This window comes from the organism of the source record quoted next, unplaced genomic scaffold (assembly GCF_019419815.1).
Source record: "Pyrus x bretschneideri cultivar Hongxiangsu unplaced genomic scaffold, Pyrus_bretschneideri_v1 Contig71, whole genome shotgun sequence".
In the NCBI taxonomy this organism is placed as follows: domain Eukaryota; kingdom Viridiplantae; phylum Streptophyta; class Magnoliopsida; order Rosales; family Rosaceae; genus Pyrus; species Pyrus x bretschneideri.
Genome location: NW_025999811.1, coordinates 2,031,151 through 2,046,628, shown reverse-complemented (window position 1 = coordinate 2,046,628; position 15,478 = coordinate 2,031,151). Strand labels below are relative to the sequence as shown.

The 15,478-nt window shown below is 38.9% G+C and overlaps 1 protein-coding gene and 1 pseudogene across 1 annotated transcript; one reads left to right on the top strand and one right to left on the bottom strand.

Annotated features, from left to right (window-relative positions):
- Positions 1 to 3,004: 3,004 nt before the first annotated feature.
- On the top strand, positions 3,005 to 10,898 carry LOC103927243 (annotated as a pseudogene).
- Positions 10,899 to 11,468: 570 nt separating this feature from the next.
- On the bottom strand, positions 11,469 to 15,135 carry LOC125472698 (U-box domain-containing protein 4-like). Its single transcript, XM_048574417.1, has 2 exons — positions 14,641 to 15,135; positions 11,469 to 12,574 (listed from the first exon to the last, which is right to left on the bottom strand). Exons 1-2 carry the CDS (start codon positions 14,934 to 14,936, stop codon positions 11,722 to 11,724), a joined length of 1,149 nt encoding a protein of 382 aa, XP_048430374.1. The 5' UTR covers positions 14,937 to 15,135; the 3' UTR covers positions 11,469 to 11,721.
- Positions 15,136 to 15,478: the final 343 nt, after the last annotated feature.

Sequence of the window (15,478 nt, the reverse complement as noted above, 5' to 3'; positions counted from 1 at the left end):
CATCAAAGACAACATGTCGGGAGATGTAAATGCGAGTGGTGAGGGGATCAAGGCATCGATAGCCTTTGTGTTGAAGGCTATATCCAAGAAAAATACAACTTTTGCTCTTGGCATCTAATTTGCTGTGAACATATGGTTGGAGCCAAGGAAAGCATTGGCAACCAAACACTTTAAGTTTAGAGTAATCTGGGGGTTGCTGAAATAATAAATCCCATGGTGATGAGGAAATACCAGATATGGGAAGCCGATTAATAAGATAGATGGCAGTGGAGAAGGCTTCAACCCAAAATACATGAGGAACATTAGAAGCAACTAGCAAAGTACGAGCTGTCTCAACAAGATGCCTGTGCTTTCTCTCAGCACAACTATTCTGTTCAGGAGTATGTGGACAGCTAAATTGGTGAAAAATGCCATGTGTACTGAGAAAGGAAGCAAAAGCGGTACTGATGAATTCACCCCCTGAATCTGAGCGCAAAACTTTGATTTTATTTCCAAGTAAATTTTCTACATAAGATTTGAAGACAACAAATGTAGAAAAAACATCTGACTTGGACTTCAAAGGAAAAAACCAGCTATATTTGCTAAAGTCATCAACAATGAGCAAATAGTACTTGAAACCACTGTTTGAGATAACAGGTGCTGGACCCCACAGATCACAGTGTAGAAGTTGAAGACTGTGAGTTGTTGTGGAAGAAGAAATTCCAAAAGGAAGCTTATGATTCTTGGCAAGAGCACAATCTGAGCAGAAGAAATCAGTAGTAGACTTGCCTTGTAAGGACAGTTTATTAGTAGAAAGTACCCTTCTGAAAATAGAGGAGGATGGATGACCCAAGCGTCGGTGCCAAACTTTGACAGGAGCCTTGACACTGAGCAGAGCTGAGGGAGAAGAAATTGAAGAAGATCTGGAACCTTGAAGAGGGTAGAATCCATCTCTAACGGGTCCCCGCAAAAGCATCTTCCCCGAAATACGATCCTTAACAGTGGATCCATAAGGGTCAAGGGTCAATGAACAGTTATTATCTTTGAGAAACTGATAAGCAGACAAGAGATTATGTTTCATGTAGGGAACATGTAAAACATTCTGCAGCTTAAAGGAAGTATGAGGAGTATGCAAAGCAGATGAACCAATATGATGAATAGAAAGACCTTTACCATCACCAATATACACTTTATCTTCACCAGTATAGGGAGTGGGAGAAGAGATGTTGGCAACATCATTAGTAATGTGAGAAGTCGCACCCGAGTCAATCAACCAAGGCTGAGCTGGTTTGGCAGAATGGTTGACATACATAGCAGCGAGTTTAGCTGGAGGAATCCGACCACAGATGTCAGGATTCATTCGATCAAAACAATCAAGAGCCTCATGACTGTTAGAGCCACATATTTGACATGGAACTTTGAAATGGGAAGAGCCTTGAGGATGACGAGAGCCTTGAAAGTTACGATTTCCACGAGTGTTGGAGTAATTGCCACGGTTCATTTGGAAATTGCGATTGCCTCTGTGAGAGAAGGAATGGCCTCTGTTATGTTTGCCACGATTTGCAGATTTTGATTGTTGCCAGGATGAAGATTGGTGCTGAGCAGCGAACACAGAAGGAGTAGGTAGCAGAGGAGGCTGAGAGTGCACCGAGAAGGCTTGAAAAGGTTCAGCAGCAGAGGATGAACTGATATTTTTGCGTCGAGCCATGGACAGTTCTTTAGTGAGAAGAAGACCATGGAGTTCATCAAGAGAAGTAGAGGACAATCGAACCATGATTGAGTCAATGAATGACTCAAAATCATCAGGCAAGCCATGAAGTGTGGCTGCAATTAGGTCGCGATCAGAAACGGAGGCACCAGCAGCTTGCAAGGAGTCTGAGATTTCCTTAATTTCTTGAAGATACTCGGAGATGGAGCGAGAACCTTTCTGAACAGATTGGAGACGCGACCGTAATTGATGAATATGAGCCTCTGAAATTCCACCAAATCTCTGTTCAAGCTTCAACCAGAGTTCGCGAGACGAAGAAACACCCACCGTGAAGGGGATGATTTCCTCAGAAAGTGTGGAATTGAACCAGATCAAGAGATTTTGATCTTTTTCGTACCATTCCTCAAAAGCAGGATTAATGTTGCGATCAGGTAGGAAAGGTGATGGACAAACATCAGTACCATCAATGATTCCAAGAAGCTTGTAACGCCGTAGAATTGGGCCAAACAGCGCACGCCATGGCAAATAGTTCGATCGTTTCAGCTTGATCGGCACCATGCTGCCGATGTTATGGATCGTAAGAGAGGTGTAGGAACTCAGAGGACTTGGATTTCCAGAGAAATTAGGGTTTTGAACCGACGGAGAAGACGATTCAGGTGGTGGCGAAGATGAGTGCGCCGCCATAGCTTGCAAAGACGTTGATGCAAGAGAGATCGGAGAAGAGAAACTGAAGAATCAGAGGAGAAGAACAGAAAGTTCGATCAAGAATCGATCGATCGATCGAGTCGAGGGAGCGGAAGGATCGATGCTGTGAAGCAGAAATGGCGTGATACCATATAGAAACTGGAAACTTCCTCTGTAAGTTTTCCAATTGTATTTCTGAATTAATTAGTTTGTACACTGTGAAGACATATATATAGCCTTTGGCTATTTACAAAGATACCCCTTAACTACCTACCTTATAACAGTTCTAACTAATCACAAACATTAGCACAGCTAAGTACATTTAGAGATAACAGACTATTTTACAGTAACTGAAATGGGTGACTTGTCATTTTCCCTAATACAGCATACGTATAGCAACTTAGTGCTACAAGAAGCTGATTGGCACTCAGCACTTGACAGCTGTGAAGCCCTTCTCCTACCCCGGTGTCATGTGGCCATCGTGAATCCGGTATAGGTATCCCTGTTCAATTGGATTTAGGTTTGCTTTTTTAAGTCGAATTCGGGTTTCCTTGTACGAGTCGAATTTAGATTTCCATCTGCTTCTTCTCTGCTTATATGAAACGGTTTACTACTACGTGACGTTTTTTGGCCAATAATATATTGTCACGTCACAATGTATTGTTGAATAGCAACACTATTCGTTCTACTCCTCCCTTGGCAGCATAAATTGCGAGCCTAATTTAATAATCTCTTCCACATTACGACGTCTTCTTCTTCTTCTTCCCCCACACTCAGTGGTGTCAGTTTGCCGTCTCCCGCCGTGCTCTGCAATGTCTTCCCCAACTGCAGAGGCAGATACAATCAAGAAAATGAAGAAGGAAGCAAAGGTTGGTTCGCTGTTGCTTCTTTTAAATACACTTTTGGCTGAGGATTTTTATCTGACAAACTATAAAATAATTTACGTTAAGCAACGGGGTTTCGAACCCGGGACATCGGGTGTAACGAAGAATCTGAGTTACAAACCACTTGCTTTCGCTGAGAATCTGGAGTAAATTATTTGTATTTACTGAAGAAACAAAGAAAGCAAGTTAATTTATTTTGTTTTTGGCATTTGGGCAGGCAAAAGAGAAAGAATTGAAAAAGCAAAAAGCTTTGCAGAAAGCTATCAAGCTGCAGGTACTGGTTTGCACTTTGCTATGCTTGTCTTTGCTGCTCCTCAGAAAGTTAAAAAATTTCGACATTTAAGATAGCTATGTTCTTTATTCAAGCATCTGTATACATTCATGTTCTAAAACTTCACATTTATAAATATTCGAATATCAATGCAGTGATGAAAGGCTAAGGCTTTATTTATTCATTCTGTTACTTTTAAAATCATTTAGGAGCAACAAGCATGAGCTTCTACTTTGAAGACAAGTAAAACGAAGAATGCAAGGCTTTTGGATGATGAAGATGAAAATGCTAGGGACCCGGAGACTCCATTCGGCCAGAAGAAAAGGATGGCCAATCAAATGGCGAAAATGTACCATCCGCGTGCTGTGGAGAAGTCGTGCGTATGCTCTTCTTTTCACCTATTAATTCTACTGATAAATTGCTTCTTGTAGTTTCTTCATAGTTTCCTCTCCATTACTTGCTGATTTAGGTGGTATGATTGTGGGAGAAAATGGGGTTCTTCTCGGCAGATGCCAACAGCTCCAAACCTCCATTTGTGATTGTGAGTGTACTGCTCCAAACTAACTTGTGTCTTGGGTTTACAACTTCACATTGATATGGATAACCGATAAAGAGAGAAATAAAAAATAGCGAGAACGTTAACGGGTTTTGCATGTATTGCAGGTTTTACCGCCGCCCAATGTGACCGGCACCCTTCACATTGGCCATGCTCTTACTGCTGCTATTGAGGTCACATCTTTGCATAGATTGTTGAGTTTGTGCTTTTTATTGGTTAGGGCGTGTAGAGAAAATTGGATCTGATTTTTCTGTATGCAGGACACTATCATTTGTTGGCGGAGAATGTCTGGCTACAATGCCATGTGGGTGCCTGGAATGGCTCATGCCGGGATAGCAACACAGGTTCTGTTCTTCGTCTCTTTAATCAGCAATTGGTTACATTACCATTATGTGCAAGAGAGTTACTCCGTTGCCCTTACTCCAGCATTTCACAGATATTTGACTTAACCCATGTGCCAAAAGTGCATTAATGTGTTGTATATTTCGGCCCTGTTTTGCCTATAGGGGATACGTCCTCTCCCTTTAAAGCAGTTCCTTTTGTACCTCATGATTGACAAATTATTAATCGCGTCATATGTTGGCCATATAATATGCATGGACTTTTGAATTTCATGGATCTGGATTTATCTTCATTACATATGTATTCGTTCGCTAGACATGACGTCCATGTGCTTATTATAGGTGGTTGTTGAAAAGAAGCTTATGAGTGAAAAACATTTAACCAGACATGATATTGGTCGTGAGGAATTTGTGGCTAAGGTAAGCTTGAACTGCAAATAGCTGGAAATAAATTTCTTAAATAAGTTTGATGTTTTAAAAGTTTCCGAATACATTCATACTATTCATTGTGTGGTTAACTTGGTTGTTAAAGGTTTGGGAATGGAAGAAAAAGCATGGGAGCACCATTTTACAGCAGCTCCGTTGCTTGGGTGCTTCTTTGGATTGGTCCCGTGAGGTAAGATTGAGGTTCGTGGAGCTTTGTATGACTTTGCTTTAGTTGTTTATTAGACCTAGTTATGAAGACCTCTCTCGCTCTGTTCTTGATTTAACCTTTGTGGTTCCTTAATTTTTAGTGCTTCACGATGGATGAGAAAAGGTCAAATGCCGTGACAGAGGCTTTTGTAAGGCTGCATAAGCAGGGGCTTCTCTACAGGTATGCTCGGCATAGGGTAGGGGAACACTTGTTTCTTATTGTCTTGTTCCCAGCTCAGACCTCTATGCTAATTGGAATATAAGCATTCTAGATAAAAACATTATATAGAATAGCTGTTAGCAACTTACTGCTGGATGCTAGCTTTGTCTTTCTGGTTCTTGTTTGACGTTGTAGTTATGTTTTGTTCAGTTAGTTTGTAAGTTGGGAATGGGACAGGATCTTGGTACCAGTGCGTAGCAATCATCCACACCTATACCTCATCCTTCTGTCCTTTTTCTTCACTTTGGTTAACCTATTTGCATTTTTTTGGCATGTTACATTTTGCAGGGCTAATCGCATAGTGAATTGGGATTGTGTGTTGCGTACAGCTATATCTGACATTGAGGTCTGCCTTCTCCTTGTCCCTGCATATACCCCTCCCTCTTTTTTTCAGCATTATAAAATTTTTTTGGTGTAAATAGGTGGATTACATCGGTATAGAAGAAAGGACATTACTGAGGGTTCCTGGATACGACAGTCCTGTTGAATTTGGTGTGTTAACTTCATTTGCTTACCCTTTGGAGGAAGGTTTAGGTGAGATTGTGGTGGCCACCACTAGAGTGGAAACTATGCTCGGTGATACTGCCATTGCTGTACATCCTAATGATAAGAGGTATGAACATCTTCATGGAAAACATGCCATCCACCCTTTCAATGGACGAAGGATTTGTATAGTCTGTGATGAAATTCTTGTTGATCCAGAGTTCGGGACTGGTGCTGTGAAGGTAAAGTTTGACATATAAGTTGTGGGTGATTGCTTTAATTTTTTTTTCTGGTTTATATTTTATGGATGAAAAAAATGTTTTGTTCTCTCTTTTCCTCCTGCAGATAACCCCAGCCCATGATCCTAATGATTTTAATGTGGGAAAGCGCCATAACCTGGACTTTATTAACATCTTTACGGATGATGGAAAAATAAACGAGGAGGGTGGAGAATTTGCAGGAATGCCACGTTTTGAAGTCCGAGAAGCAGTGACAGAAGCACTAAAGAAGAAGGTATCTATCTTACATTACTACACTCATTTGAAAGTTCTATGCTGACTATCAACATGCGGTATCATTTTATCAATGTGACTTCACGAAGTGATCAGTATACATTTATATTGGCGGGGGCCTACTCAGTTAGACTGTCTATGCTAGAAGTAACATCTGTAGCACTATGACTGACACTTTCCTTCCTCGATCTTTATTACTCTCTTCCGCCTGATACTCTTTTGATTTCAACAGTTAATTTGAAATTGGAATTGTTTGCATTTCGTCATCCTGGACACTCAAATGAAGTTTAAAATAATTTACTTGTTATTGCATCACTTATCAACATCACCAGTTGTTTCACAATATTCCTAGTTGGATGATACTCTCCATTTACTTCATTTTCTCTATGGTGTTATGGAGGTTTTGGTGACAGTTTTCTCATGCCATTTAGGGTCTCTATAAAGAAGCAAAGAACAATGAGATGCGACTTGGAATTTGCTCTAGAAGCCAAGATGTTGTGGAACCCATGATAAAGCCCCAATGGTATCTTAAATGCAGCGGTATGGGAAAACAAGCCCTTGATGCTGTCGTAGATGATGAACACAGGAAGCTTGAGATCATCCCAAGAGAGTATACTGCTGAATGGAAGAGGTAATGTCTTGTTTCCGTTTAGATCCTGCCGCCCTAATGAAACAGCCAGTTTAAATTTTTACTTGTCATCAGATATCATCTTTATCATGACTTTTTTAATGGAATTAATGTAGCACATGTATTATTGTTGTGCTTAACATTTCCCAAAGTTTCATGTAAAATTTCTGTAGTTTTTGGTAAATATGCATTATTTGATAGGTCATCAATATCTCAATAACCATTGATCCTTTTATTTTTTATTTTTGTTTAAGATATATTCGTCGAACTAATGTCAATCAATGGTAGCTGTTATTGATCTTTTCTCAGCTCTTTTCAGATAGTTATTTGTTTATGTGAATAGCTGGTTCACTTAGTCTGTATTTGTTCTCTCTCTATATTTGATTAGTTTCCTATGTAAGTGCCTACTAGTTTTGGTCTACCTGTCGCAGATGGCTTGAGAACATTCGTGATTGGTGCATCTCAAGGCAACTTTGGTGGGGTCACCGTATTCCTGCATGGTATGTTGTTTATGAAGGTGATAAGCAGGAAGATTTTGGATTAATTGATGCACGATGGGTAATTTCTAGAAATGAAGAAGAGGCTCAAGCAAAGGCTAGTGATGCATACCAGGGGAATTTTCAATTAATTCAGGATCCTGATGTCCTTGACACATGGTTTTCTTCTGGTTTGTTTCCATTTTCCGTGTTGGGCTGGCCAGATAACACAGAAGATCTAAAGGCTTTTTATCCGATTGCAGTTCTTGAAACTGGGCATGATATGGGTTGCTCTTATGGTAATGCTAGGAATGACATTGGGCGGCAACATACCTTTTACAAAGGTAAGCATAAATTGTTTCAATATAGATGTATATCTGTGTGATAAACAGATTTATATGTGTTGTATATTCCCTAGTTATAATTTACTAGTTGCCTGACTTTAAGATGTTATAGCATACACTAATTAGAGACAAAATGTTCTTCTACTTGGTAAAGCCTGGGGCTAAAGAATATTTGTGGAAATAAAAGTACGCTGTTGTGATGAGATTCCAACGTTACATGACTATTTTTGTTAGCTTGTCAGTGTGTTCCAGTAGGTGTTTTAGTTTTATGTCTTAAACTTTAAGACTTTTGCTTGTTTGCTGAAGATATATATGTTTTGATTGTGTGGATATCTTCGTGCGATGATTTTCATCTTATGTTTTGATTACTGAAGTGACAAGTGGACTTTTATTGGTCTGCAGGTATATTTGCACCCAATGATTCATGATGCCCATGGACATAAAATGTCAAAATCCTTGGGAAATGTCATTGATCCACTTGATGTAATAAATGGTATTGACCTTGAAGGTCTACGGAAGAAGATTTTAGAGGGAAATTTGGATGCCAAGGAAGTAGCTGTCTCAGAAGAAGGGCTAAAGAAGGACTTTCCTGCAGGAATTTGGGAATGTGGTGCAGATGCTCTCCGTTTTGCTCTCGTGTCTTATACTGTTCAGGTTTAGACTTCTGTCTAACTATATTATTCATGTAATTGTTTTCTCACATGTCTTATACTGGTCAGGTTTAGACTTGATCTAAATAATCTGTTTTATTGTTTTGTCCTTTCAGCATGATAAGATTAATTTGGACATCCAAAGTGTTTAGAGCTATAGTTGCTATTGTAATAAATTGTGGAATGCAGTGCGATTTTCTCTGAGCATACTTGGGGATGACTATGTTCCACCCTCAAGTGTAAATCCAGATTTGCTTCCATTTAGTTGCCAGTGGATACTCTCGGTACTGAATAAATCCATATCCAAAATTATTTTGTCACTGGAATCCTATGAGTTATCAGATGCGGCCACCGTAGTGCATGCTTGGTGGCAATACCAGTTGTGCGATGTTTTTCTTGAAATGATCAAGCCTTACTTTTTTGGTAACGATCCAAAGTTTGCATCAGAAAGGGGTTTTGCATGGGATACTCTATGGTTATGTCTTGAACATGGGTTACGGTTGCTTCATCCTTTTGTGCCATTTGTCACAGAAGAACTGTGGCAGCGTCTTCCATCTTCCGGGGTTCACAAGAGGGCAATATCAATTATGATGTGCGAGTATCCATCCATTGTAGATGTAAGTTTAGTCATAATAAAAGCATTCAGTTTAGTCGTAATATGACCTTGTAACTTGGAAGAAGGTTGCTGATATAATGTTTGATGTTGATCTGAACTTGGTTTGTGTACTAACTGCCTTTTTATCATGTTATTCTTCCAGTGCTGGACAAATGAAGGGTAGAGTCTGAGATGAACCTTGTAGAGACTATTGTGAAATCTCTCCGTTCACTTGCAAAAGAAAGTCGTGAAAGGTATATCTTGAAGGTGCAGTGCAACGTCTATCTTGTTTCTTAAAAATCTCTGAAATTATGTGATATCTGCAGTTGGACTTCTCATTCTCTTTCTATTTTTTTTAGGCGACCAGCTCATGTAATGTGTCGAAACAATTTGGATTGGAAGATAATCTACAGCCATCGACTGGAGATTGAAGCTCTTGCCCATTTGTCTTCTTTGACGGTAAATGATACATTTTTCTTTAGAAAATCTCCTCTATCATGTATCTTTTGTTTTGGTCGAACCTATCAGCATTTTTCTTTAACGACAGTTCTTTTGTGCCACCAGTCAAGCATGTTTCTTGTATAGAGAACAACGAATCCCTAAGATAAGACACAGAGTCTATGGCGTGCGGGAAGGGCGGTTCGTTGGTTTAGGCTATAATCAAACAATTTTAAAACTAAAACCTAATCCTACATTCAACCTGGACGCATCTTAATCAAGCGATTCCACTGGTTAATATAAAAATTTTAATTCACAATTCAATTGACAGAGAGCTAGTACATTGACTTGAAATAGCTTGAAAGAATTTAATAGTTAAATGTACTTGATTCACCCACTAAGTTACCTGAGCAGAACCCATGGATTGGTTTGTTCAGATAACCGAATACGGAGATTGGAGTTCTGTTCAATGAATATGATCTCCAAACAGAGAGAAGGGAATCTTCAAAAAGTGGCCACTTTAAAATCCTATATATTGCCGGGGACATGTCCGCGAAACAAGTGTTTGATGATGATGCCTTTGGTAGTAAAGTTGGTTGTCTACTAGGTTATTAGGTAATTATATGTGATAAATCTTCTTGCCCCTGCAGATACACAGCGAGAATGACAGTTTTCCTACCAGCACCGTCTCCAGTGGATACGAAATGTGTCTTGTAAATGAATATCTGTTGGTTTTTCTGAGGGTTCCAAGAGTAAAGGCAGACCCTGAAAAGATCCGTGAGAAGATGGAAAATTCATACTGTAAGCCCATGAATAAATTGTTTTTACTTATACAACGTTGCCTGTGCTATTTGTTTTGTGCCATATGTATATATATTTAGGCTGTGTTTGGCAGGTTGCAAGACTAGACTAGACTGGACTCGACTAGCTAAATGATTAGATTTCATGTGCAATAGACGAAGAATATGAATGCCTTGTAACTTGAAGGATTAGGATGGACACGCAGAAAGAAGTTTAGTCTTGTATTATATCAAATGTCGCCCGAAGAGTAAGCTGCTGACTACCAAGTACTAACGAACTTTATTATGCTTACAGGGAACGGGAAAAGTTGTATCTGATGATAAACTCTCCTGGTTACCGAGAAAAGACATCTGAAAAGATTCAAGAATCTAACGCTGACAAGCTAGAATTCTTGAAGCAGGAAATAAGTACTCTGGGAAGGGTATGGTGGATGAATTCTCCTGGTTACCGAGAAAAGGCATCTGAGGAAAATCAAGCATCTGATGCTGACAATCTAGAGTTCTTGGAGAAGGAAATAATGAAAAGGCTGCGATGCTCCTTTCTTTAAAGGGGTGACTCTTTTGTTCCCAACGCCTCCAGGCGCCAAGATTTGATATTTATGATCTAATTATGTTTTTGTTACTTTAAATTGCCTTTGGTACATTCATCTGTTAGCAAACTTGCAGAAATACAGGTAGATAGGGCACTTATCTCGACTAGAGAGAGTTGTCTCCTTTCATCACTCTTCTCACCCTTATTCCACTACCAGCTATTCCATCTTGCAAATCCCATGGACCAAATTTTAACTTGTATTTCTTCATTGAGTTACCTTCATAAGTTAGGAGGTAGCTTGGGAGTCAAGAAACCTGATGGCAAAAAACAACGAAATGGTTGTGGAGATTTCCGTTACATCCAGAAGCCTTGCGGCACTTGGTGATTGTTAGTCCAAGCTAAATTTTGTGTGTTGGCAAGTTCCTACCACAAAACTAATGTTGTGTGATCGCTTGGGATGGATTGAGTCGAAGTCGGGAAGTTTTACGACAGAAAATTGTCTCGAAACATCATTATTAGGAAAGGCAAAGTGATGCTTAGATTCACTTATGGTATGTTTGGGCAAGAAACTTCTAAATTCCAAGGCAATTAGGAAAAATAAAAGAAGAAATGGATGACAAATAGTTGGATGCGAGGGATTAGAAATAAACTCAGACACGTTGAAAAATTTCTCGAACGAGTTCCGTTTAACAATTAACAGAGGAACCTCATATGATAGGTAACCAATGGAGATATATGTAAAGCTTTCAGTAGATTATTATACTAAAGGATCCAACAGTTCTTTACAAACCAACTAATAGAATATTTTCTCTCAAACTCTCATACATTGTCTAGTTTATTGATACTTACCAGTCACCCGACTTCGCAGAGGCCTGGACTGGCATCATTTTTACCATATCATTCTTTGTTCTTTGTTCTAGTACAGCATCGAAATTTTATCTCACAGGACCCGCGTCAGAAAGACGAAGCTAATCAAACGAAAAACTGTCATTTCAAAGATACTTCAGAGGTGCAAGTACTGATAGGCAGATCAGTCGATGTGCATACCAGAGCCCTTTGCTGTAAATGTCTCAAGCTTTGCTCCATGCTAACTTGAACCATATCGGCCAGAATTTTCTTCGCTTTACTGGACTGATCATCACTGTCAATTTGAGAGATGATGTTGCATACAATGTTCTCCAGAGTGTCTGCTTCAAGCTCTGATCTCGGGTATGGAGACTCCCTCAATAAGCGCAAAAGTGTATGCGCTTTTGTCTGAGACTTAGGCGTTCCTTGAACTGTGAGCTCGAGAAGTCCAGGGATTACCCCGTCTTTAAGAATCGCTTCTCTATATCTGCACCTGTCACTTTGACACATTGTTAGTAGAGTACTTACAGCGTGCTCCCTACTTTGGAGCGATCCATTTTCAAGCACCTCAATCACTGCAAGCACTCCGCCTTCTTCAGACGTGAGGGCAGTTCTTCCCTCGTCGAATCCCACCAGAGATTCTATCAGAGCACAGCATCTCTCAGCTGTTTTTGAAGATTTCTTGCAGGGCTTTAACAAAGTAACTATGGACGGAATTGGTTTTGCTTCAAGAATGATGCTAAGATTAGAAGGGTGTGTTGAGAGATTGGAAAGCGCCATTACTGAGTCAACTTTAGCTTGTGGGCTGCCATGTCTAAGGATTTCGACGAGAAGAGGAATGGCACCGGAAGCACCAATAACTGGCTTGTTGACGGCAGAAGCTGATAGAGTGAGTAGAGCTGCAGTTGCATACTCCTGCAGGGTGGAACTTTGTGACTGAAGGAAAGCAATTATTGGCTCTAAAGCGCCAGCTTCCACTATCTTAATTTTGTTCCTGAGAGACCAAATATTGAGAAGAAAAATTAGCAGCAGAAAAGGAAGATTGTGCCCAAAACATTGAAATTCAAATTACCCAAGCATCTTTCCAATTTGAATGGAAATACACTCAAGTACTCAACTAGTAATTTCATCCAAATCGTAACTGTCATGTTTCTCAATTGCTTAGACAATGTGATATTCTATTCTAAGCTACTCTAATTTACGAGACTGATTCAAACTCGTAACTGACGAATTGACCTAATCCACATATGAACTTAGTTACACCCCATTTAGGTGCCAAGAAACTACCACAAAAAATACAAAAAGAAGTGTTTTTGTTTTATTTTATTACAAAAGTGTGATCTACATTTAGACTAAAGAAAAGGAAAAAATTATTAAAAACAAAAGAAAAAGAAAAAGAAGGCAACAAATAAACATGCAAAAAGGTTAAAAAGGAGGACCACCAATGTGCTTCTCTTACTCAATAGGTACACATAGTTATCTTCTTCCCAACTGAACAAAAAACTTTTTAATTAGAATATGATAACTTGAGCAGTAGGATTCATAAAAAAAGGAGGAGACGGAGTAAGAAGCGAAGAAAAAGAGAGCAACAACTCTCCTTGGATCCCCTGGGCTTCTCGAACCATGAAGCATCCAATTCCTTTCAACACAAGTCTATCATAACTCACAAAGCAATCTCTTTGGTTTTCTTAACATTTGATTGGTTCTCATTTGCTTTCAACCCACTAATGCTCATTTTGGTTGCTACAAATATCAAACATTTCTCTTTGATCACTGAGTATAAATTTTTTAGTGTACCAGAAATACGGGTATGCACACCATGTGTAATAATAAAATTGATTGAAAGTTCTCGACAAATTATATTATTACACTTGATATATCGGACCGTGTTCTCGACACACTGAAAAATCTCTCGATCACATGATGAACTTCATATTAATACCAACATTTTCATTGGCCATGCAAACTACTTGAATTCCTAGAAAATATTGTATATCTGTGTATATTTATTTATTGTTCCTTTAATTTCAATACTATTCAAGAAATTAGACCAAAAGTACTATATTCGAAGCAACCACAAACGAGCATAGCTTCCAATTCCATAAGAAAATGGAGCATAACTTGATTGCATTCTTTTCTTCCTTTTGGTAACTTTATGAACCTAATTATAACCAACCAAAGTACCAACCCATTTAAATAAACTTTCTTTTTCTTCAAAACAAAACAAAATTGGAGAAAAGTGGATTTGAGCTGACTAACATAACAGAATGGTGCAGTTATAATTAGGTATTTAAATTTACAATAATTAAATATGAGACTTTATTATTTAAACAAAAAATATGAGACTTATTTACAAGTGTAAAAGTTATACTTTTTGAGCTAGTATCACCCTATTAATTTGTTTATCATAATTTGAACAAGCTTTATTTATTTGCTACCCAAATAAAATTATTTTGACAAAACCAAAAACATTTATCATGATAAAAAAAAAAAAAAAAAAATTGAAAACGCAAACGAAACAGATATATCCATGAAGGAAAATCTGACCGACAACTTTAGGATATTCTTTCCCACCATCTTCTCAGCAACCAATCAGATAAAAGAAAAAGTAAAGCAAAAAAAGAAAAAAAGAAAAAAGAGGATCCCCGAATAGGATTCTGCGGGAGCCATTATTTTATATTAATATTTATATTTTTCACCAAATTAAGGAGGCAGATTGTCTGCCTTGTTTGTTTGGATGTTTTTTTCATCTTCTCATATTTTGTAAAGTCACGGCTAAGTCAAGTTAACATTATATATTGATTTTTTATAAAAATAATAAAACAAAAAAAATAAAAATATAAAAGGTTGACGTAGTATAACCGTGACCGCACAAATAGAAATGAACGTGAAGGGCACCCAGACCAAGAATCCTATAAAGAAATTTCCCAAAATTCAAGAAAATACATACACAATTTCCAAGAAATATAGTCACTAAATTCCATGAAAAAAAGGAAAATCTTTTTATAAAATAAAATTAAAAAATATAGAAAGAGTTCGAAGGGGAATGTTTTCACGTACGTCTCATCCTTGACGGCGAGGTTGAGGAGGGCGAGTAGGGCCGACTCATGGGACTCGGGCGAGTCACGAAGGCGGAGCATGCACACGAGTGGGCCCACCGAGTCGGAGAGCTGGCGCCGACACCGCTGCGAGGTCTTGGTGAGGCGCCGGATTTCCTGGGCGCCCTGGAGCTTGGAATCCTGGTCGTCGGATTGGATGAGTTCCAGAGCGCGATGGACGGCTGAGGATGAGGAGAAGGTGGGAGAGAGTGAGTCCGGAGTCAAACTCCGACCGTCGGATGATGAGCGGGAATCCATTAAGAAGGGAGGTGAACGAAGTGAAGAGGTGGTGGTGGGTAAGTTTAGTTGGGTGGGTGGTCGAGTAAGAAAAAACAGAGAGGAAGAAATATCTGAGTGGGGAAATTTAGAGGCTGAGAAGCGCTACGAGGAGAGAGAGAGAGAGAGGGAGGGAGAGAGAGAGAGAGGAGAGAGCGAGGAGGGTTGGCGTTTAAGCAAACAGTTCGAAAGTTTTATTGGACAGCAACTTGGCTTCCGTCCGTTGGTTTGTCTTTTTTTTTTTTTTTTTTTCTTTGTTGGAGAACATGCGTCGGTTTCTTTTGGAGATCTGTCGATATACGAATAATTAAATCATTTTTATTTCTATATAACCAAATGATCGTATCGAGTTTGTCATTTACGGAAAATTTAAAAAATCTCATTTATAAAGTAAACGATAATTTTTCCTTTTTAGAAGCGAAGAAGTTGGGTTGGGTTCGTGCCCATCGTTTATATAATAAGCAGTCTCGTGCCCGTTGTTTATACAATAAGCAGTTTTAAAAATACTTAAAAAATGATTAAAA